The sequence below is a fragment of the Rhinolophus sinicus genome, chromosome 15 (genome assembly GCF_057876585.1).
Source record: "Rhinolophus sinicus isolate RSI-liver-muscle chromosome 15, RSI-T2T, whole genome shotgun sequence".
Classification (NCBI taxonomy): Eukaryota; Metazoa; Chordata; class Mammalia; order Chiroptera; family Rhinolophidae; genus Rhinolophus; species Rhinolophus sinicus.
Window position 1 is genome coordinate 26,276,075 of NC_142515.1, and position 24,189 is coordinate 26,300,263.

A 24,189-nucleotide genomic window follows, 5' to 3' on the forward strand; every position below is an offset into this window, starting at 1 on the left:
CAACCATAGCATCTCGTAGAGCTGTGAGTTCAAATGAAATATTCCATGTAAAGTGGTTGGAATAACGCTGGCATGTAGAAAAGACTGTCATTGTTAGAAATGAGATAGGAGTGAGAGATCAGAAGGAGGACTTGGATCCCTGCAGTGACAGGGGCCGTGGGATTTCACCAGGGTCTCGAGGGTTGGGCAGGACTTAGGTGAGTAGAGAGGTTAAGCGAGGGCAAGGGATTCTAGGGGCACTCAGAAGGTGTGTCCCATATATTTGGGAAGGAGAATGAGGACCTGACCCAGCTGATGGGTGAACATTTGTGTTGGTGAGTTCTGAGGGAGGATAGTAAAGTAATGGGGGGCACCAGGCTATGGGGCTGGGACATGGGGAGCCATCAGAGGGATGTGTGTAAAACTTTATTAAAACTTTCTCTTTTTTTTGACTATTCGATGATTTTTATTTAATCTACAGAATTGTGCAAACATCACCAGAATCCAATTTCAGAATATTTTCATTACCCAAAAAGACCACTTGTTCTCATTGTAACTTTTTGTTTTGTTATAATTTCAAAATTACAGAAAAGTTGCAACAAAAGTATAAGGAACTCCTGTATCTCTGTTATCTAGATTCAGTTGTTTGTATTTTGCTCCATTTGCTTTATTATATATTACACACACACACACACACACACACACACACACACACGTTTTTTCTGAACCATTTCAGAATAGGTTGGAAACAATGTCCCCTTTTCCCTCTAAATACTTCTGCGTGTATTTCATAAAAACAATAAGGCTATCAAAATCAGAAAATTTAACACTGATACAATACTGTTATCTACTCATGTACACTCGTGAGCTAATAATACACATGAATTCATGTATGAATTTCATCAGTTGTCCCAATAATGTATTTTATGGCTATTTTTTTTTTTTTTTTTTGCCAGGCCCAGAATTCTGTTCAGGATCAAACATGACGTTTACTTGTCATGGCTCTTTCGTCTTTTTAAATTTGGACTAGCTTCTCAGCCTCTTTTTGTTTTTCTTGACCTTGACCTTTTTGAAGACTACAGGCCAGTTATTTTGTAGACTGTCCCGCAGTTTGATTTCATCTGCTCTTTCCTCATGATCACATTCAGGTTATGTATTTTTGGCAGAAATGCTAAATAAGTGATGTTGTGCTCTTCTCAGTGAGTCATGTCAGAGGATACATGATGCCAATTTGTCCCAATATTGGTGATTTTAGTTTTAATCACTCGATGAATTGGTGTCTGCCAGGCTTTTCTACTGAAAAGTTATTATTTCCACTTCGTTATGAAGAAGTAATTTGTGGGGAGATACTTTGAGGCTGTGTAAATATCCTTTTTCTCATCAAACTCTCATTCACTAGTTTTAACACTCATCAATGAGACATTTTTAACTCTATCATTTCTTCTTTTTTAGTTGGCGTTGGCGTTCTACCTTGAGAAAGAACTTTCCCTTCGCCTCCATCTGTTTGCCTGTCTGTTTATAAGTGTGGATTTGTGCATCATTATTTTATTCTTTGGGTTATAATATGTTATGATCATTATTTCGATGTTCAGAGTGTCCCGTATTTGGCCAGTAGGAGCCCCTTCAAGCTGCTCCTGTGTCCTTTGTACAAGACCCTCTGAGACTTGACCCCAAGGGTTTCGAGTGGAGAGTGACAAGTGCAAAATGGTGTTTTAAGACATTCTGTTGCCTGACTTTGGAGTGGAAAATAAATGGAGGAAAGACCAACTGGCAGTGGGAGACCAGTTGGTTATGATGACTGGTTTCTAGCTTTTCTATGACAGTGGTTTTGCTGTCATTGCTGTATTTTATTCTTTTTTTTTTTTTTTAATTAAAACACTTTTATTTTGAAATAATTTTAGACTTACAGAAAAGTTGCAAAAATATACAGAGTCCCACATACCCACCACCCAGCTTCCCCTAATAATCAACATCTTTCTTAGCCATAGTATGATTATCAAAACTAAGAAATTAACATTGGTACAGTACTAAACTAAGCTATAGACTTTATTTGAATTTCACCAGTTTTTCCACTGATGTCCTTTTTCTATTGCAGGATGCATTCCAGGACTGCACAATAAATTTAATTGTCATTTCTTCTTACTCTCCTTCAATGTGTGACAGTTCCTTATTTTTTTTCTTGTTTTTCATGACCTTGGCGCTTTTGAGAAGTACTGGTCAGTTGTTTTGTTGAATGTTCCTGAGTTTGGGTTTGTCTGGTGTTTTTTCATGATTGGACTGACATGACGCATTTTTGGCAAGAATGCCACAGAGGTGATGTACCCTTCTCAGAGCATCCTGTCAGGATGTAGATGACACCGATATGTCTTATTGCTGGTTATATTAACCTGATTTCTTGGTTAAGATGGTGTTTGCGGTTTTCTCCACTATAATGTTACTATCTTTCCACTTGTAATTAACATTTGGGGGGAGATACTTTGAGACTATGTAAGATTCTTTTTGACCTCAAATTCTTACCTCCTAACTTTAATATACATTAATGGTTGCTTGCAACCATTATTATCCAATTTTGATTTTCTATTTCCCTCATTCCTTCTACATTCATTAATTGGAATTCTTCTGTAGGGAAGAGAATTTTATTCCATTTTAAGACGGTGGATTTCTTGATGGGAACCTCGGGTTTTGAATTTCCTAAGGGCAGGGACTGTGTCTCATGTATCTTTGCATCTCCTCACCTGGTGCATAGACGGTGCTCAAAAAAGTGTGTTGGATGAGTTCTTTTTTTCTATAAATGTTTTGTAAGACATTTCATGGTTTTGATCTTTGCTTTTGCAAATATGGTCCTTGTGGTGGACTGAATAATGGTCCCCAAAGATGTCCATGTCTAATCCCTGGAACCTGTGAATATGTGACCTTATAGAGTAAAAAGGACATTGCAGATGTGATTGATTTAAGGGTCTTGGGATGGAAGATGATCCTGGATTATGTGGGTGGGCCCAACATAATTACAAGGATCCCATAAGAGGGAGGCAGGCGGGTCAGAATCAGTAGTAGGAGATGTGATGATGGAAGCAGGAGGTTGGAGTGAAGCGAGGAAGGGGCCACAAGCCAGAGAGAGCAGGCAACCTCTAGAAACTGAAAAAAGCAAGGACATGGATTCTCTCCTAGAGCCTCCAGAAAGGAAGGCAGTCCTGCTGCCACCTTGACTTTAGTCCAGTGAGACTAATTTGGGAACTCTGATCGCCAGAACTGTAAGATAATAAATCTGTATTTTTTTAAGCCACCATGTATATGTTTTGTTGTTGTTGTTGTAGCAGCAGTAGGAACCTACTACAGTCTCATCGAATTCAGAGGCTACTGTAGAGGCCGAGGAACCAGAGGAAGCACGTCTTGACTGAGGCAGAGAGAGCCAATGGGAAAGTCGTGGGGGACCCTGAGGCTCAAGATTGGGAGCATGATCTTGCAAATAAAGTTGGGAAAGGCAGCTGGTCCTGGAGAAGCCATGCAACTGGCTTCTGCCTTATTTGCTTGAATTGCCAATAAATAGCTACGTGAAAAAGATGACCCTAGAGGTGGAAATAGGGGCTAGTTACTCTGTAGTGTGTTCAGGCTGAAGAGGCAGTTGGGAGGGCCTCCTGGGGAAGCGGTGGAGCCCACGAGGACAGTGGAAGAGCAACTGCAACGGGAATAAGAATCTCCTGGGAAGCTGGTGTAAAATGCAGACTCCCAGGCCCATCCCAGAGATGCTGATTCAGCAGGTCATTGGCAATTACTTTTCAGGTTAATTTAGATGTGGGAGTTGCCCAGACCATGATCTGAGAAACACTGCTTGGTGCTGGCGTTTCCTGAGGAGGAAGGTCTGTCCTTTGAAGACTTATGAGGCCTGCCTTTGGCCTCTGCCCACATGAAGAGGGCAGGAGGAAGGGGAGGCAACCAGGGAGGAGTGGTGAGGAGGCCGGAGGCGCTCCTGGCCTGTGTCTGACAGAGGGAGTGCTGATTTGCACCTGGATAACCAGTAGTTATTGCCAAACCAAGAAGGCATTTGGAGATGGCAAGAGGGCTGACTGTATGGAGAGCAGCCAGTTTGCCTGAGGATGAGGGCCAAAGAAAGCTTCTGGAACTGTGATGGGGTCACTGCAAAGCCAGGCAGAATGGTTTCCTGGGAGAAGTGGAAGGCCGGAGGCAGATGGTCAGGGAGTGAGTAGGTGGGGAGAAAGTTTGCAGGAGAGAACAAAGGAGCACCAAGGGGGGTGGTTTGCAGCACAGGGATAGGTGGACTGCAGTCTGCTGGGGGCAGAGGGCAGGAGTGTGTGTGTGTGTGTGTGTGTGTGTGTGTGTGTGTGTGTGTGTGGGTGATTGTGGAAAGGAGGAGCCAGAGCCCTTGGGGAGGGGGATGGAGAGGCAACCTGTGACAGGCCAGGGAAGAATTGCGTGGAGAGACATGAAGAAGGAGTGGTGATGGTGTCACCATTTAGAGCCCCTACCTTGTGCCAGGCTCCAGTGAGATGCATTATCCAAGTCGACCCGTTTATTCCTCATAACTGGACTGTGAGAAAGATATTACCACTGCTTTGCAGATGAGAAAAAAGTTCAAAGAGCTGGCACCATCTGCCCAGAGTCACAGATGGCTGGTAAGTGGTGCGCCCAGGACCCCTGAATCTTGAGGCTCCAAAAGGTGTTTGTGTTTTGTTTTTCTAATTTGACTACTGCTCCATGCATCTTAATAATGCCTGGATTAATTAATTCATTCATTCATTCATCAGACATTCATTCTGCTCCTACAAAAACCCCTGTCAGGGCTTAGCGCTGGGGCTTAAAGGCAAATTGGTCACAATTGATACCTGTCTGTGCATGTTTATGGGCTGGACCCAAGTTTCAGGTTGGTATGAGGAGGGGGTGTCCGGCTTGCAGGTATTGGGTGCGCAGAGTTGGGGGACACAGGGAGGTGGTGTTGTAGCCAGAGGTCCGTGTCGGAATTAGTTGGTGGGCAGCCTCTCAGAGGCCTGGGGTGGGCAGTGAGTGGAAAGCAGCTAGCAGGCATATACATGGAGGCCTTGTGGCTGGCAGTGGGGCTGTGACTGCAGGGCTGTGGTTTGTGGTTTGGGGGGTGCTCAGACCTGAAAAAGGGATTGGCAAGAGAAAGGCTGGGGCTCAGTAGTGAAGGGACTGGGGTGCAGGTTGAGCTTCAGAACAGAATACTCCCTGGAGTTGGGGTTAGGAGTGGGGTCTGACCACCTTACACCGTTAGGAGGGCTATAATAAAAAAAATCAGAAATAACAAGTGGTGGTGAGGATGTGGATAAATTGGAACCATTGTGCACTATTGGTGGGAATATAAAACGGTGCAGCTACTGTGGAAAACAGTATGATTCCTCAAAAATTAAACAATTACCATATGATCCAGCAAGTCCACTTCTGGGTGGACTTACCCAAAAGAATTGAGAGCAATGTCTTAGAGATATTCGTACCCCTATGTTCATTGCAGCATTATTCACAATGGCTACAAGGTGGAAGCAACCCAAGAGTCCATTGATGGATGAGTGGATAAACAAAGTGTGGTGTAACACACAATGGAATATCATGCAGCCTTAAAAAGGAAGGGAATTCTGACATATGCTGCAACATGGATGAACCTTGAGAACATTATGCTGAGTGAAATAAGCCAGTCACAAAAAGACTAACACTGTATGATTCCATTTATATGAGGTATCTAGAGTACTCAAATTCATAGAAACATAGTAGAATGGTGGTTGCCAGGGGCTGGCTGGGGTGGGGAGGAATGAGGAGTTAGTGTTTAATTGCTACGGTTTCGGTTGAAAAAGTTCTGGAGATTTGTTGTATAACAATGTGAATATACTTAACACTACTTAACTGTGCACTTAAAAAATGATAAAGTTTGTTATGTATATTTTACCACATTTAAATAGTAGAGAGAGAGGAGCTGGGCCCTGAAGTCAGACATGCCAGTGTTCAAGCCTTGTCTCCTTAACCTGCTTCTATTATGAGGCTTCAATGAGCTGGCTTGTTGTGATAGGGTAAATATTGCCAGTCTTCAAGCCAAGGAAACAAGATGGTCCCTAGGAGCTGAGGCAGAGCGGGATAGGTCGGAAGTCTGCCCTGGCGTGGGCCCCTCATTACTCAGTCCTGGGGCCTCTGGAGGATCACAGGGTCGAGGACTGTCCTATCGCTGGGGTTGGTGCCGGGCCTGTGGGCTCCCCTGGGGAGTTGGAGGAGCCTCTGGTTGATGACTTGCTGAGCCCTGAGGCTCAGCCGGCTGATGGGAGCACGTGTCAGGCCTCAGCCGCCATAGGCCGGAAGGAGCCTGGAATACAATAAGGAGGAAAAAAACCGATACTCTGTCTTCAAGGAGCTTATAATCTTATTCAGGGGCTGAGACATCAGTCAAGGACGCCCCCAAATCCATATAAAATTGCCCCTGACTTGCGTTGCAGAGGAGAGGGTTGAGGTGCTCTGTGGGCCTGTGCCAGGGAGGTCTGACCAACTGGAAGGAAAAGTTGGAGTGAGTCAGGCAAAGAGGAAGGAAGGGGTATTCCAGGCAGAGGGAATGGTGAGTTCAAAGGCTCTGCTCCAGGAGGGAGCGAATCAGAATGGGGTGTGGGGGAGGCCATGCAGCCTTATCTTGTTGTTCACGGTAAGATTTTTGTCTTGATTCCAAGAACGGTGGGGATTCATTGAAGGGCTTAAATGGGGAGTGACATGATCACATTTGCATCTTGAAAAGATCACTCTGGCTGTGGCTCGGAGAACAGATTGGAGGGGAGCCAGAGGGAATGTGGGGAGCCTGGGTAAGGTCTCTGAGTGGCTCCAGGAACAATGACAGAGGTGTGGGTGCACAGCAGCTGGCCTACAGGTTGGGGTGTTTGGCCTCTCTGTGGGCCTGGCTGGGTAGGGAAATTCTTCTTCCCCTCAGTTTTCCGGTCTGACTCTGTAGACACTCAGCAGTGTGGATTTGGCCGGGCTAAGATTTTAAAGAACAGAGCCAAGGTGTGCAGTCCCCCAGCCCAGAGGCCTGGCTCAGTCACAGGCAGAGTGTGCGTGTTTATTTTTTGGAGACTCAGCAGGAAGGGATTTGGAGGGCAGTCCAATCTTCCCCATCACCACTGCAGTCCTGGGCCTCCGTGGGAATGTTCTGGTTCCTCAGGGAGCCAGCACCAGTAGTGGCTGGAGCTCCAGGGCAAGAAATGCTTGTGAGGTGTGGGGGGCCCCCAGAACACCCTGCGAGGGTCCCAGGGTGTTTATTCCTGCAGCTCTAGGAAATCCGAGGGTTTCTTTTGGTTTATCACAAACACCCAAAAGCTGGGGATCAGATTCTTGTTTCCTGAGAGGATTCAAGAAATCCTGTGTGTTGTTGTTTTGTCCTCAGTAACTTTGCTTCAGAGGATTTTCTCCCAAATCTTTTACCACCGAGGTTTTCCTTTCAGGTTAGGACCACACAGGAAGTGATGGAAATCAGGGCCCTTTGCCACCCGAGTGTATTTCCTCCTGGGGGACAAGGATGGGTGCAGACCCATCACTTTCGGAAGAGAGAGAACCATCTTAGGGGGTCTTCCCTGGGCCTTGGCATCCTGGGCCCTGCCAGCCCCTTCCTCTCAGCATGGCTCTGCCAGTCTAGCACCACCCTGAGCTGAGCCTATGGCACCACCCTCCTGGTGCAGCCACGGTCCTTGTGGAAAACATCAATAATGGTACTCGTAGCGAACAGAATCTCAGCAGGTAATACTGATACAGAGTACTGCTGTTGGTGCTTTAAAATATTGTTATTTAAACCTCATCACATCTTTAAGAGGTGGGTACACTCATTATCCTCATTTTATAATTAGGGAAACTGAGGTACAGAGAAGTTAAGCTATGTGCCTAAATGCCACATAGCTAGTAATGGTGGAGCAGGAATTTGAATCCGGACAGTGGCTCCAAAGTCCAACCTCTTAGCCGCTAAGAATCCCCTTAGCTCAGGCACGTGGGGAGCTCTCCTGATTTTGCTGCTTAGGCAGAACACGTGGTCTTATTACAGGGCCTCAGTTTCCTATCCTACTAAGCATGCAACTTATTTCTCAGCTCATATCCATCAACATGAGGGATCCTGAGATAGGGGAAAGAACACGGAATCACACCGGCCGGGGTTTGATCCTGTCCCCTCTGCTTATTAGCTGTGTGGCGTTGGACAAATAGAGTCACCAATCTGTGCCTTAGTTTACTCATCGGCAAGATGGAGAGAACATGACTCACCTCCTAGGTAACTGTGAGGGTGAAATGAGATGCAGCATGTTAGTTAGTTAGGTGTTAGTTAGGCTCAGAGCCTACACACGGCAGCTGCCAACCAGAAGTGGTGGATGTGAGTGAGCTCTGGCAGCAAGAGCCCAGGGTAGCTCTGGATCTGGGCTTCTTCCTGAGAAAGAACTGCCTCAGAGGGCCCACCCCACCTGGCTGCAAAGGTCTTAAGGTTGCAGCAACTTCTTCCATTTTCCCCAGGCGGCTTCCTGGGGAGCCATGGCAACACTCAAGGACCACCTGTTGGAGGAATCAGCCGCTGGAGAAAAACGACCTCCTTGCCTCACTCCTTGCCTCTGCTGAGGGTTCCAGGGGAGGTGGCTGGCCCAGATCGGAAACTCGATCCTGGCGGGCCGCCCTGCTGAGGGGGAGAGAGCAGGCTACACAGTGGAGCTCATTTTCTCAGCCTAAGTGGTGATAATGCCTCCTTAAGCAGCAGCCCTCAGACCTGGGAGCCTAATGAGAGCTGCCTCTGTCTCGCAGGCTGCCTTCGGGAGGGCTCTCCCTTGAGAGGAGGCACTCAGCTCTGGGGTTAGAGAGCAAGGCTGATGGGGGGAAGCTGGGGGACTTGGGCTTCCATGGACATTCTTGCCCAAAAGCCACCAGCAGGGCCTCCTGAGAGAGGCTGTATTTGCTCTGCTGTCTGCCCATTGTCCTCTTCTGCCTGCCTGTCCCATGTCTTTTCTCAAGTGGGGTAGAATGGGGTACAGGAAGTGAGGAGGAAGGGTTGGAATCAACTGCTGGTGGGCGAAGGAATGCATCCTGGAGTCTGCACAGTGGAGCCTGGTGCAAAAGGATAAGAAGAGAGGCATGTAAATGTGAAATGTCATCAGAAGTCCCTGGGAGCTTTCGCCCCTGCAAACCCATCCTCAGAGTTTCCTGAGCTCCATGTTGGGTTGTGCCTTGTTCAGAGAAGTCTTTGTGCTCGTCTTTGCCTCAATTTTGCCATCTGTGAAATGAATAATTATTGGAGTCAAGTGCCTTATAAAATATGGTTGCTGGGCCGGCCCGGTGGCTCAGGCGGTTAGAGCTCCGTGCTCCTAACTCCGAAGGCTGCCGGTTCGATTCCCACATGGGCCAGTGGGCTCTCAACCACAAGGTTGCCAGTTCAATTCCTCGAGTCCCGCAAGGGATGGTGGGCTCTGCTCCCTGCAATTAAGATTGAACACGGCACCTTGAGCTGAGCTGCCGCTGAGCTCCCAGATGGCTCAGTTGGTTGCAATGCGTCCTCTCAACCACAAGGTTGCCGGTTCGACTCCTGCAAGGGATGGTGGGCTGTGCCCCCTGCAATTAGAAAACGGCAACTGGACCTGGAGCTGAGCTGTGTCCTCCACAACTAAGAGTGAAAGGACAACAACTTGACTTGGAAAAAAGGCCTGGAAGTACACACTGTTCTCCAATAAAGTCCTGTTCCCCTTCCCCAATAAAATCTTAAAAAAAGAAAAAAAAAAAAAATATATATATATATATGGTTGCCATGAGAAGGAATGAGCCAATGATTGTAAAATTCATCAGCTTTTTCATGACTTTTATTTTTTTTAAGGAGGGCACAGCTCATAGTGGCCCATGTGGGAATTGAACTGGCAACCTTGGTGTTACTAGCACCACGCTCAAACCTACTGAACGAACCAACCACCCCTTTTTCATGTCTTTTGATTGAGTAATTCTATGTCTAGGAATGTATTTCTCCCAGGTGCCCACCAAGCTTTATGCAGTATTGTTTATCAAGCAATATCAAGACAGCCCAGGTGTCCCAGTAACAGGGAACCTGGGAACACCTGAGGAACTTGCTCTATCCAGATGAAGGGACACTTCATGGCCAGTCAACACCATAAGTGGGGAAAAAATACGTAGTAGAAGTGCACACCATTTAGGTCTCATGCATCCTCGTATCTTCAGAACCCTGCAGAATGCTTTGCAAATAGTAAGTCTTCAATACATATTTTTTGAATTATCCAGAGGAAACAGGCATGGGAGAAAATACTCCAGAATGTTAACGCGGGTCCCTCCTTGGTCAGGAGTTTATGTGTGATTTTAATTTTTACCTTGAGTCTCCAGGAAATGGACACAATTCAATAATGTGCATATATTACTCTTATCTTTAAATGCAATAACTTGAATATTAACATTGATTTATACAAATATAGATGTCTTTTTAAAAACTTCAAACAATGAGGGCAAGTTTGAAAAAGAAACTGAAGCCAGCTGCAGTCCCACCACACGACAGCGACAGGCATTATCTGGCAGACCGTCTCCAGCAAGCTCATTCTGCGCATACACCTGTGTCACTGTGCGTGTGAGTTTGTACGTAAGCGGGCTCATAGAACACAGGCGTCTTGGAGCCCCTTTCCCACATGCTATATCACAGATGGCTTTCCTTGTCGATACAAACGGATCTGTACCATTTAAAATGGCTGCATAGTATTCGGTTTCACGAATGTGCTGAAAGTCAACTAAGCATTGCTCTGTCGATGCCCATTTAAGTTGAACGTTTTGCTCTTAGAATCAATGCAGACATATGTTTGTAATCAAAAAATTAAAACAACCAAAAATTCCTATGGTTTTGGGGATGAAAGTTTCAGTAAGACGACCCCCATTACATTGCGGAAGGAGCAGCCTGGGGAGCAACACAAGTGAGGTTCAGAGGTGGCTGTTTCAGGGAAGAACATTTGGTTCCATGAAACAAAGACCTTTACATTGGAAAGAGCCTGTCTCGCAGGGAGAAGCTGTCCTCTCAGCATTTAGGGTGGAAAGTGGCTCAGTCTGGAGCTCATCACCAATGGCCTCGTTACCTTGGAGAAGCCTCAAGCCTCTTCAGAGATCCTGTTAGAAAGGAGATGCGGAACAGGGAATGAGTTTTTCCAGCTGCTCCTAAGGATCAGGAGCCAGGGGCAGGAGAAGGGCAGAGAGAGTGATGAGTTGAATGAATTATTGGCCTGTCAACTTGGGGAGGCAGCTAGGCTTGATAGAAGAAGCCCAGGCCCTGGGATGAGACGGCTGCAGGCCAGGTCCCTGCTCTGTCATGCACCAGCTGGTGACCTCAGGAAGGCACCTAACTTCTTGGAGCTACTCTGCCCTCATCTGTAAGATGGGCCCAGTAACTGCTTTCCAGCCTGGGGTGAGGATGTGCGCAAAGCCCCGTTTCCGGAGTGTGTACAAACTAACATGTTGTTCGTGGATGCAATTCTAGAACATCATCCAGGCCAAACACACTTCATAAACACTTTTAGGAAAGGGAACTTGCTGTTTTTCAATGTAGCTTGGATTTGGTAAGTGAGGAGACTGGGTTGCAGGTGAACGTGGTGTGTGTGTGTGTGTGTGAGAGAGAGAGAGAGAGAGAGAGAGAGAGAGAGAGAGAGAGAGAGAGAGAGTTAGGGGTTGTTGCCAAGTGTGTGGGTGACTGACAGTGGAGAGAAAGAGGAGGAAGCACAGTGGCTGTGCTGCCACAGGGAGACAGGTTAGAGGCGGAGTTGACAGTGGGGTTTGGAGCCAGGTCCCAGTGAGATTCTGCTGTGTGTGACTCAGTGGAAGAACTTTCTGGGGAGTGGAGTGTCTGCCTCCTGGAGGGGCCTGCCTTTCTGAGGCTCTGCTGGCTCCCTGTGAAGGGGAGTGGCCTCACAAAGCCTAGTGAGCTTCCCTGGGAGGCTGGGTGGGAATTGGGGCCAGATAGCTTATAAAGTGGGGTCAGGTTTGGAGGCCTCACTGGCTTCCTGTCTGTCCTCTGCTTGCTTTCTCAGGCCCTCTGTGATTGGACCCACCAACCCTGCTTCCCCCAGCTCACCCCTACTCTCGCCTGTGTCCTCCCCCATCCCCCAGATACTCCGGTGTGCTCCTTCCCTGGAATGTCTGTCTGCTCTGCTTCTTACTGAGCAGATCTGCCTTGTCCTTTAGGCCTCAGCTTGAGCCCCACTTCCTGAGTCCTCATAAATGTCACGGCTCACCCTGCTGTCTCCTGTTCAGAATATGGACAGCTTGTAGGACCAGTGCCACCAGACAATAGCACTGGTGTCCCCAAAGGGGCCCTTTCCAAACGCAGGCCATGCTCTTTACTTGTTTATGTTTCATTTGAATCCTATGAGGTACACACAGTTATTATCCCCATTTTGTAGATGAGGAAACTGAGGCTCAGCAAGGATTCTACCCGAATAGCCTCTAATTGGCTTGTTTCTGAAGTTTTTCCTGTGTGACTGTCTCTTCTCCAACGAGACTGAGTTCATTCAGGGCCCAAACCACATGTTGGGTTTTGTAGTACTTGTAGCAATGAGCCATGCCCTGTGCGTTCCTGCTGCTTGGACATCTGCTGCAAAGAGGCCGCAGCTTGTTGGGCCTCCACGCAGGTTTGGGGGACCTGGGGTTTGGCTGGGAAGCACCCAGACCTGTTGGTCAGATGACAGGTTTGAGCCAGGTGGAGACGGAGCCTGGAGCTGAGTCCCTGGCCTGGAGGCCCAGCCTGCACATCTCACCATGTCCTCTCTCCTTTTCTCCACCAGGGAACTTAATGGCAACAACATCACTCGGATTCATAAGAACGACTTTGCAGGGCTCAAGCAGCTGCGGGTGCTGTGAGTATGGGGTGCTGCCCCCGCCCAGTTCATAGCCTTCCTCCTGCCCCCACTCTCAGCAATGGCCTTGTGGGTCCCAGACAGATCCCTGGCTGTGGGTTGTAGGGTTGTAGGCCTGTAGACCTGTAGGCCACTGGGGCCCTCCCTGTGGAGTCAGTCTTGGGACACCCTGAGGTGCATGAGGAGGATGATGGTGAGTCCCAACCCAGAGCAGTCACTTTCAGCATGGCTGAAAAATTGGGCAAGGCATAGTTACCAGTGTTCGCTGCCTGGCAGGATGTGTGCTGGGCAGATGGGACTGTCTTGTCTACCAGCTGTCTCCTGGGCTGAGGGAAGACCTAGTGACCCTGAAGAATCTTTAGGTCTCTGTCTTAGTTTGCTTAGGCAGCTGTAACAAAATACCACAGACTGGGTGGCTTAAGCAACAGAAATTTATTTTCTCACAGTTCTGGAGGCTAAAAGTCTAAGATCAAGGTGCCATCGGGGTTGGTTTGTAGCAAGGCATCCCTTCCTGGCCACCTTCCTGCTGTGTCCTTATGTGGCCTTTCCTCTGTGTGGCCTCAGAAAGAGATCGCTAGTATCTCTTCTTATCAAGACACCAGTCCTATCAGATTAGGGCGCCACCCTTATGACCTCATTTAAACTTAATTGCTCCCCTCAAGGCCCTATCTCCAAATACAGTCACATTGGGGGTTAAGTTTTCAACATGAATTTTGAGGGGTACACAATTCAGTCTGTAATAGTCTCCATAGTTTTTTCAACCTGTGCCCCATAAGACTCCCCAGCCAGGGGCTATGCCTGACTGTAGAGAGCAGGTGAGTGGGAGCAGTTGAGGACAGAGGTGGCTTCCCTCTTGGGTGCCTGACACTGGCAGATATTGAAGGTGGTGGGCCTGGCCCTATTGGGCTTGGCCACTAGCCAGCAAAGAAGCCATTTGCAGCATCTCCTTTGTCAGGCTGGGCAGGGGTGAGGAGTGAGGGGAGGGTGTTCATCCCTTTATCTCCTTCTCTGCTGATGTCGGGATGCCGAGGGCAGCCTGACATTCATGTATTCTGATGCATTCAACATCAGACAATCATAGGGTCCTTCAATCCCCACTCCTGGGTAGTGCAAAGGTCCTGGGGCCTCAGTTCTTTCAGAACTACTGGCTTTGCAGCTTTGGAGGAATTGGGACCTTGTGGCTGATCCTTTCAAGGGTCAGAGCTACGAATGGCTGGGAAGGGGTCTCTGCTGCTCTAGAACCCACTGACCTCTGACCCTGTCCCAGGCTCCAGGAATCTCTTCTGAGCCTAAGAAAGCCCTCTCTCCCTCTTGGCATGTCCCCTCTTCTCCTCCCAGGTCTCCAGTGGGAGCTCCTCAATAGCGTAGGTTTTGGGAAACAAAGTGAAGGAAAAGAAGTGTGTGGTGGCAGCTTCTGCCCCCTGCCCTGTCCCAAACCTCCTCTGAGGTTCATGTGGGAGCACGTATGCCACCTGCCTGAGAGTGGAGTGGGGAAAATGCAGGGAGAAAAACATGCTTGACAATTTCAAAAATGACCATGCAATAGGTGATCTGTTGGTGAAAACTGCTGCCCAGCAGCTGGAAACTCAGGGTTTCACTGCATTTGAGCAGTGAGGAGGTGCAGAGTCCCATGAAGCCAGGTGGTTCAGCTGGCAGCAGATTGGGCCAGGTGGAGTGAAGTGCAGGTGGAGGGGGTGTCATCTGCCAACTGCAGAATATGTTTGTTGCATGTGTGGGCTTTGCCCAGTTGGCACAGGCTGCCCTCCCCACCACCCGCCGCCACTAGCCCATCCTCCTTGCTCTGCTCCTTGGAAACACGCCCTCTGGGCCAAAGGAGGGCACGTGCACCAGCAGCCCAGAGCCAGCCCTTGCTGCCGGCTGCCGGCTGCCTGCTGCCTGGGTCTGGGCTTCCCCGAGCATGCCTTTGGAGTGATAACCTGGTGCTCTGATGCCCTGTGGCCTTCTGCCATGCAGGTGGCTTCAGAGGAATGAGCACGGGGCTGGAAGAGAATCTTGCTGTTAGGGCTGGGCGTGCTGAGGAGCCCCTGTTGAGAATTTGCAAAGTGGTGAATGAATTTGTTGACTCAGGCCAGGACTCAAGTCTGCATGCATGGCGGGCACTGCGCCTGTTTCACTCCCTCGTGCCAGCTGTTTCTAGGGGTCCTTGTCCAATATCCCGAAGCTGTCCTTGTGTCTCTGCTTCCCCAGGCAGCTGATGGAGAACCAGATTGGAGTGGTGGAACGCGGGGCTTTTGATGACATGAAGGAGCTGGAGCGGCTGTAAGTATCCATGGATGGAGTCTCAGGAAGGCAGAGGGGCTGGCCTGAGGGGACACATGCAGCACGGAACTAGCGGCAAGGAGGGGTGCTCAGGGACAGGACTGCACGTCCACAGGGGCTGCGGCAGCAGCAGCAGCAGCATGAGATCATGGCATAGAGAAAGCTGGAGCGTGTCCTCACCCCACATTTCTAAATGCAGCTGTCTTTGTGGTTTTTCCCTGAAAATATATTATGGCATAAAATCCACACAGAACAGAGGAAGTGAGATTTCTTCCTATAATCTCATAGCCCAGGCATAACCACCGTTCATTGATTTGTGGGGCCTTAAGGAAGCATTGGTTGCCCAGGGGACCGTCAGGGAAGCCCCAGGGGCCCTCTAAGGGGCCGTGTCTTGGGTGCTCAGGGCCACAGCACAGAAACCAGAAGGTGGGGATGTCTCTGATTTGCATGGTTTGTTCCTTACAGGGCTTTTGTGATTGAAAATGGGTCTCCGTCAATTTTTGCATCTCAGATTGGCAATAATGAGGGAAAAAAAGGGCACATGGTATAGGTGAGGTGGGGAATGGGCTCTCACATTCAGGGTGGTCACCAATCTCATTTTTCTGCCAAGTGGTTTGGCTGTAGGTGTCAAGAATCCTGAAGTTCTTGTCCTATGAACCAGAAATAATTGGAGACATGGTTAAAAATTTATATATCAGTATACTCATTACCCATAAAAAATATAATAAAATACAATAAAAAATTAGGAATGAGCCATTCTGGTGGAGACATAAGATACAAAATCACTTCGGAAGAATAATTAAGGCCATGGGAATGGACTCACAACAAAATGTTAAGTGGAAAAGGCAAGAAGTGACATTTATGTAAATAAAATCAACTTATATGTGTACAGAATAGAGGCGGAAGAAACTAATTGAGAATATTAGCTCTCGTTGCATTGAGTGGTGGGATAACAGGTAACTTTAATTTTATTCTTTGTGCTTTTATTTTTTTTTAATGGATTTTCTTACAATGAGTTTATAATTCTACTTATAGCCACTACTGATTGCTTCGCTCTATGCCAGGCACCAAGATAAGCTCTCCCTCCCCCCACCCCAATATCTCATTTAATCCTTGAAACACCACTAGGTCAGTGGTACTTTACAGGTGAGAAACAAAGGTACACAGAAGTTAAGGCACTTGCCTTATTAAGTGATTATTAAGTGATCACATGCAGGAGAGGGGATTAGAATCTGGACCATTCTGCCTCCAAAGCCTGAGCTCTTAATGACTATGTCCTAACACCTCACTTTTCTCTTTTGTATCAAAGAAAATAAGGTATTAACTAAAAGGGAAAGGATATGGTTGTGTCATTGCCTTCCCGCAGCCTGGAGGAAAACCAAGGCGATCTTTCTTTGGCCTTCCTCAGCCAGGCCTAAAACAGAGCGATAAGGAGTCCATAGCTAAACAGATGTTTAGGCCTGTGTTTGTTTTCTTTAAAAGGTCAGAACAAAACACACACTCATGGGGCTGGCCCAGTGCTGGTGGCTCAGGCGGTTGGAGCTCCATGCTCCTAACTGCGAACGCTGACGGTTCGATTCCCACATGGACCAGTGGGCTCTCAACCACAAGGTTGCCAGTTGAATTCCTCAAGTCCCGCAAGGGATGGTGGGCTCCGCCCCCTGCAACTAACAACCACAACTGGATCTGGAGCTGAGCTGCGCCCTCTACAACTAAGACTGAAAGAACAACAACTTGAAGCTGAACAGAACCCTCCACAACTAAGATTGAAAGGACAACAACTTGACTTGGAAAAAATGGCCTGGAAGTACACACTGTTCCCCAATACAGTCCTGTTCTCCTTCCCCAATAAAATCTTAAAAGAAAACACAACAAAACAAAAAAACACACGGTCATGACCTGGCTATGATTTGGACCTAACTCATTCCGGCTTCAACTCCGGTGCTGCCCTGCCCTCAAGGAGGAGAAATGGTGGGCAGGGGTCCAGACATGACTCAGTGGCCCTCATCACGCCTGCTGCTGCCACCCAAGGCTAGGCAGGGCCCCCCTTTGTGAGGCATGACTTATAACCACAGAACTTGTCCCTTCTGTTCCTTTCTAGTTCCTTCCTTGTGACTGCTCTGTCCCTGGGGGCTTTCAGTGCTTGCTAAGGATGGCCAGGACCCTCTCCTTTAAGTTGTTGGAGCCGTGGTGGATCGGTTCATCATAAAAGTTGGATAATGTGGGGAGTCATAAACACCACACATACTCTAAACATTTCATTTTAAATTAAAACACATAAATGTGCATGTATCGACCCTCTCTCTCCTTCCCCACTTTTTTTTTTTTTTTGCCGAGGTCTTTCTTTTTATTATGAGATGCTAATTGGAGTTCTGTATTGTTTTTCTTGCCTAAACCACACACTTATCGTTTGCTTATGATTTTTGGTTTTGGTTTCTTTACAGTGGAGTGAGATTTTTAAAAGGCCCTTGGAAGCAATCTGGGTGGAGAATTCTGAATTTCTTTTATGACCCTCCTGCCCCCCAGTCTTTACGTAATCCAACAGCCCTTTAATTAGCAGCTTTCCTTTTATTGACTCTTTCTAAAGCATTCAGCTCGTTTTCATAGAGAGGACTCTTTTCACACTGGTATTTTGTTCATTTATGTAACAGTTAATTAAATCCTATCATTATAATTATAAGTACCTCCGGCTAAACAGGTTTGGCAACAGACATAACTGGTTCTTGTAAGCAGTGAGAAACTTGAGTGCAGAGCAGGAGCTTGCAGTCCTGTCTGCTGCGAGGATCGGTGTGCCATGGGCCTCAGTGTGTCTGATGTTGGGAGGGGCTGGAGTGCTCAGTCATCCTCAGCTGGTTGAGTGGGGGTCAGTGTGTAACGTGGAGGCAGTCAGGATGGGGAGCAGGGGGAAGGCAGGCTTCAGAACCCCACCTCTACCCCTCAGAGGTGACTTGGGTGAATCACTCCCCTCTGGATATCCTAGTCCCCTCAGCTATCAAATACACAACTCAACAGAGTCAACCAATATATCCTGAGCACCTATTAAGAGCCAAGCTATGTGGTGAGATGGTTGGTGGTGTTGAAACCTTCTGTAACAACCAAGGGGTTGTTACAAGAAAGAGATGGGACGGTATGTGCATGAATATAAGGCCTTGTCTTACTCAAGAGAAAGAAACCCACCTTTTTTTTTCTGCATTCCCTCCGATGGTGAGGTAATGCTTATAAACATTTGTCTCAGTGCCTGGCACATAGTGAGGGCTACTAAGGACTGGTAACCACTGCTATTGTTATTCTTAGCTGCTTGTATACAGGCTCCTCACCAGGCTGAGTCCCTCCTTTGATTTTTCTACTTTAAACTAGTTATTGACTCCCTTTTCTTCTTAAGTGTTTTTCGGAAATTGAAGCTGGACAAATGAGAAAGTCTTGGGGGAGACAAAACAAAAAACAATGATTACCAGGCAGTGTAAATACAGTATTAATTTATTGTATGAGGTTAAGGAACTTGGAGCCATTTGATATCTACTCCTGTTGCTTTAAGGATTCTGCTGCTGGTCCCTTTTTTTCCAAGGCAGTGATGTGTTTCCCTAGGGGTTGGCCCCTATAGAGTACACTTCTTCCGGCTGGTCTAAAGTTTCAGTTCTAATTGTCTGTATGTTGCTGGGAAATGGTACCTTTCTCACATAGCAGATGAAGGGTGACCTCCTACGAGGTAATCACAGTGACTGCTGGTTACATAGAATTACGTTTTTTCCTCCCTCCCAGCAAAAGAAAGCTTTTGCGAACTTGGTGTATCGTTGTTTAGAACTGTTACGGGAGATGGTTGTGTGAAACTCAAACTGTGCTGTGTAGACCAGAGAGCAGGGGCTGCATTTTACAGCAGGACTTCTCCAACCTTGATGAACACACAGACCACTTGGGGATCTTGTTGAAATGTAGATTCTGATTCCACAGGTCTAGGGGAGAGCCTGAGGTGTTACAGCTCTCACCAATTCGCAGTTGATGCCCCTGCAGGGGGTCCAATGGACCACAGTGTGAGTACCAAGTTCCGTAGTCTATAGGTGTCACACACTCTGATGGCCTGGAGTCCTACACTCCAGTGTCAGAGGATTAGTTGCCTAATAGTCCCAGGGATGTAAAGTACAGCATAGGGAATATCGTCGATAATATTGTAATAACTACGTGCGGTGTTAGGTGGGTACTAAACTTATTGGGATTATCACTTGGTAAGTTATATAAATGTCTACTTACTATGCTGTACACCTGCAACTAATATAATATTGAATGTCAACTGTAATTGGAAAAAAAAAATTAGTTGCGTAAAGTGGCAAGGTGAGTCTGGTTAAACTTCTTAGGACAAGTTCCGGTTCTTTCTGCACTATGTCTTCTCATCAGGCCACATTCCAGAACCAGAATTCCCATTCCTGCCTGTATTTATAATACTGAAAAGTTGTCTGTTCACCAAGAGAGGAATTAAAAATGATGAACGTACTGCTCAGTCCCTAAAAACAAAGGAGTTGTTCTTTATTGTTTGGCATGGAAAGACACCCACAAATTGAGTCAGAAAAATGCAGGTGGCCACATACTTTTTCTTCTATTATGTGAGGCTTAAAAAAAATTAGGCATGCATTTTCATAAATAATGAAAAAATCAATAAAGCTATTTTCATTTTGAAAAAAGACCTAGAGCAAGCAATAAGAGATAAGTTGCCACGGAGCCAAATGTGGATAAAAGTAATAAAGAATCAGAACCCATGGCTGGTTCTATCCCATTAGGATATAGCTCACATTTCAAATGTAGTCAGATATCCAATTCACAAACTTAGGTATTATTTGAATCAGTGCCTTATCAACTAGAAAGAGTCTTGCAAATGTAAAGCGATGACGAGTATGGGAGGAAATAAGGGAGGAAAGATCTATTTAGTGACTGCCCCACTACATGTCAGGTCCTTGCTGAGGGGCTCTCACAGATATTCTGCCCAAGTGTTGGATGGTAGAGTTCCCACTTTATAAAGGAAGAAACTGAGGCCCAGAGAAGGTGCTTTCCCTGGGGTGACTCAGTGACCCTGTGAGGATTTGAACCCTGGGCCCTATGACTGAATCCAGTGCTTTCTGAAAAGTCCTTTGGATTTCCTGGCAATGTCCAACTCTCCCTCTCTTCTCTGTTGTAGACGACTGAACCGGAACCAGCTGCACGTGTTACCAGAACTGCTGTTCCAGAATAACCAGGCTCTCTCGAGGCTGTGAGTGATACTCCGTGGCCAGAAAGTGCTCTTGTTCCTCACTCTGTGGGAGGCGTGGTGTTTGGTCAGTGGGGTCTGGACTTTCCTGTGACCGTGACCCCCATGGTCCTCACCTGGCAGGCATTGCTCAGGGTCGCACAGGCCAGGCCCTTCCTGTAGGAAGATGCTGTGTGGGAGTATTTCTCCATGGCAAGCACTTGACGGAATCCACAGTGCATCCAGTTCCGTGTGCTGTCTGACAGTGTGGGTGCAAGGATATTCTGGGGGTGGGTACACTGATCCACCATGAGGCGCAACTTTACAGGGAGGACCAGTCATATGCAGCTCTCCCTGCCTTCTGCTTTGGGTAACCTGCCTTGGGTCGAAGTTTCATTCATTCAACCAAGCCCTTCTTGGACCTATTTCTATTTTCAGCTTGGGGTAACGAGGTCTGTAAGCTTCTTAACTGCAGTGTAGTGTCATATTTTTAGTTGCTGTAAATATACTTCTTTCAAGTTTTAAGGGTAGTGGCTAATTCTGCTGCTTCATGATTTCCCAAATGTGCCTATAACTGTTCTACTGCATAATTCATTCTGTGAGATCTTGGGTTGGACAAGACCTTAGAGATTATCTACGAATTCTCTTCTGCAGCTCCTTAGCAAATGGTCCTGCAGTCTTTGTTTCGCTGCCTCTAGTGACGAGGAGTTCACCACCTCCCTGGCAAGCAATTCCATTATTGGACAGATCTGCATGTTAGAAACATTTTCTTAATTTTGAACACTGACTGCTTTCTAATAATTATGTTTTTCCTAGCTTTGCTTTCTGTAAGTAGCTGAAACAATCATATCCTCTTGTTAGAGTTTCGGCGAGTCATCAGGTTTTTGAATTTTGAGTTGGGAGGTTTTTAAGCCCTCTTAGTTGTTGTTATTAACAACCTGAAAAACCACTGTGTGTCCAGCCAAGTACTGTGTGAGATGCTGGGGCTGCCAGTTCTTCCTTGAAGAAGCTTATAGGACAGTACCTTGATGGGGGAAGAAGCAGTAAGTGATGCAGGTAAGCCTGAGGGGTAGGGGCTGGGTGAGAGATGGCACCCTGGGGATACCTGAGTGCTGAGGGGTCAGTTCTTTCCACCTTTGTCATGATTCCAGACCTCTTCATAAGCCCAATAATCTCCAGGCAGCTACAGAATGTGTGACTGATCCTGCCTTCCAGTAGTTGTCTTTAAGATGGAACTCTCATTTTTAGTGTGTTCAAAGGTCTCATTTTTAGTGTGTTCAAAGGTCACTTCCTGTTTCTTCCTCCTCCTGGCCTGGAGGTCTCTCCATAGTGCCCTTCAGTGGTGATCCCTTCTGCTGGTCTTTGCTACCCTTGGGCTGGAGCTGGGTCTTTTCCTTTGGTTCACCTGTAACCTGGGGCCAGGTGCACACAGTGGGTGCTTTTCTTTACTTGACTGCTGAAGGCATAAGACCCTTCCCAGCAGATGCGTCCACCCTGACAGCTCCTTCATCTGTGGTCCTCATGCTGGCCCCAGAGGTCCATGCTGCCACCAGTCACATGCAGGCAGCTGGTCTTCCCTGACTTGTCCCCAGTCGCTCCTGTGTTCTCCCTCATCCTTCTCTCAGCTGGCTCTTGCCGTGGTTATCACAGCTCTGCTTCTCTGCACATAATCATCCCAAACGGCACTTCCCTTGGTCTCCTTCTGTGCTTTCCTTTTTCCTTCTCCTAAGCCCTCTTAGCCTTTAAAGCTGTGGCCCTCACTCTCCCGGTGTTATCTGTCTGCACGGGTTCCCTTTCCCTCAGCCATACCGATCCACTGCCTTCCATCACCCAGCGTTCAGAGCATGTGCGTAGTGACAGTTGCCAAACTCTGGCCATCTGCTTTGACCTTCCTCATTTATTTCATTTTATTTATTTAAAATGTTAGCTTTGTTAAGGTATAATTGATAGATAAAATTCTATGCTATTTAAAATGTACTTTGTCGTGATTTGATATATGTATACTTTGTGAAGGAATCCCCCATCTGGTTAATTAACACATCCATCACTTCACGTTTCTCTTTTTTTTTTTTTCCGAGACCATTTAAATTTTACTGTCTTAGCAAACTTTAATTCTACAATACAGTGTTATCAACCATCGTGTTATGCATTAGATCCTCAGACCTTATTCATCTTATAGCTGAAAGTTTGTTCCCTTTTACCAACCTCTCTGTTTCCCCTAGCCCCTAACCCTTAAGATTCCACATATAAGTGATACCCTGCAGTATTTGTCTTTCTCTGTTTGGCTTATTTCCCTTACAATGCCCTCAATGTCCATCCATGTTGTCACAAACAGCAGGCTTTCCTTCTTTCTCATGAATAATACTCCATTGTATGGTATATGTATATATACCACAGCTTCTTTAGCATTCCTCTTTGCCCCACGTCTGCCCCCATTCTACGGACCTGCGCATCTGGCATTCTGAAACATCTCTGTTAACTCTCCCAGTTGGTCTGGCAGCGGAGCACTCGGGTGCTCTTGGTTCCAGAAACAGAACCCCTTGAAGGCTGGTGATGGTAAGGGTGGGGTGGGGTGACCATGAAGGCACATCCAGCAGACTCACGGGCTCCCCAGGACAGGAAGTGAGGTACAGCTGGGGCAGGGGGTAAGTTTGAGAGATGTTCCTAGGTCTTTCTGAATATCTACCTTATTGCTCCACTCTTCCCCGCAAACCAGTGTCCTGGGCTCATGGGCAACATCGCAGTTTGACCATGACTTTGGTTGGCCACGGTGCTGACTCCCTTCCTACTTCCTGTGACCCCGTTGCTCAGAACGCCACAGTGTCTCGAGTTCAACTCCAAGTTTCTGGGGAAAGAATCGGCCTGGCCACCTTAGGTTAGGAGAGCACCCTGGGGCCCATGAGCTGTGTTAGAGGTTTGTGGGATTACCTGCTTGTGTCAGAGTACGGACAGCCTACCCCTTCTCCAGGAGCTTGAGGTTCCTAAGGGAACCCACATTTCCCTGGGAGGTGGGGTAAGAGGGAAGACAGTGCCTGGCCTTTCTGGTCTGTCACCTGTTGACCTTCCCTCTGCTTTGAGGGATCTATTACTAATCCTTTCCATCTGGAGCTAATCATGGACTTTTCTGCAGAGGCTAGTTATGCTAATTCAGCATGAAAATGAGTTTGTGAGAGACCAAATGTGTAGGGTAAGGTGTGGTCACAAAATATGTCAGGTGGGGTGCTCCACATTTTAGTTGCTTTTGTCTGTGTAGCTCCCGGTAAAGTCTTGTAACTGGTTAATATTTCCCCTGGTGTTGGGTGAGTCTGTCCATTTCTTTTCTTATGTGGGACCTGTGGCTCAGAGAGATGATTTGCCTTGGACCACAGAGGAGTTTAGTGATAGGGTTGGAGTAAGACCCCAGGCCTTCAAATGTCCATAAGGAACCTTGACCTAGAAATCTCATGTTTGGGATCTATCCTGGGAAATAATGAAACATGAGCACAAACATGTTCCTTGCAGCATTATTTAGAATATTGAAATATATATTTCTATATTGAAATATCGAATATTGAAAAGAATATAGAAACAACCCATGTGTCTAACCTTGGGAGAATAGTTAAGTAAATTATGGTATATTCACTTGATGGAATATTTATATAATCATCAAAAGTGGCTTTTATGAAAGACAAATTAATGCAGACAAATGTTGGTGATATCAATAGCCTGTATGCAAAACTGTAAAGACAATATGATCACCAAATAAATCACTCTAAATAATGCACAGAAAATAACTGCGAAATGCCAATAAGGGTTGTCTCTGGGCGGCTTTTTCTTTTCTATTTTTCCAGCTATTCTATAAGAAGCATGTATTATTTTTATGGTAGG

At 46.9% G+C, this 24,189-nt stretch overlaps 1 protein-coding gene across 1 annotated transcript in view; it reads left to right on the forward strand.

The window, feature by feature from the left end:
* SLIT1 (slit guidance ligand 1) overlaps positions 1-24,189 on the forward strand; it is a 156,392-nt gene that overhangs the window by 6,084 nt on the left and 126,119 nt on the right. The window contains exons 2-4 of the mRNA XM_019724789.3: positions 12,759-12,830; positions 15,039-15,110; positions 20,275-20,346. Of these exons, the coding sequence (XP_019580348.3) occupies positions 12,759-12,830; positions 15,039-15,110; positions 20,275-20,346 (216 nt within the window). The remainder of the gene's footprint in view (positions 1-12,758; positions 12,831-15,038; positions 15,111-20,274; positions 20,347-24,189) is intronic.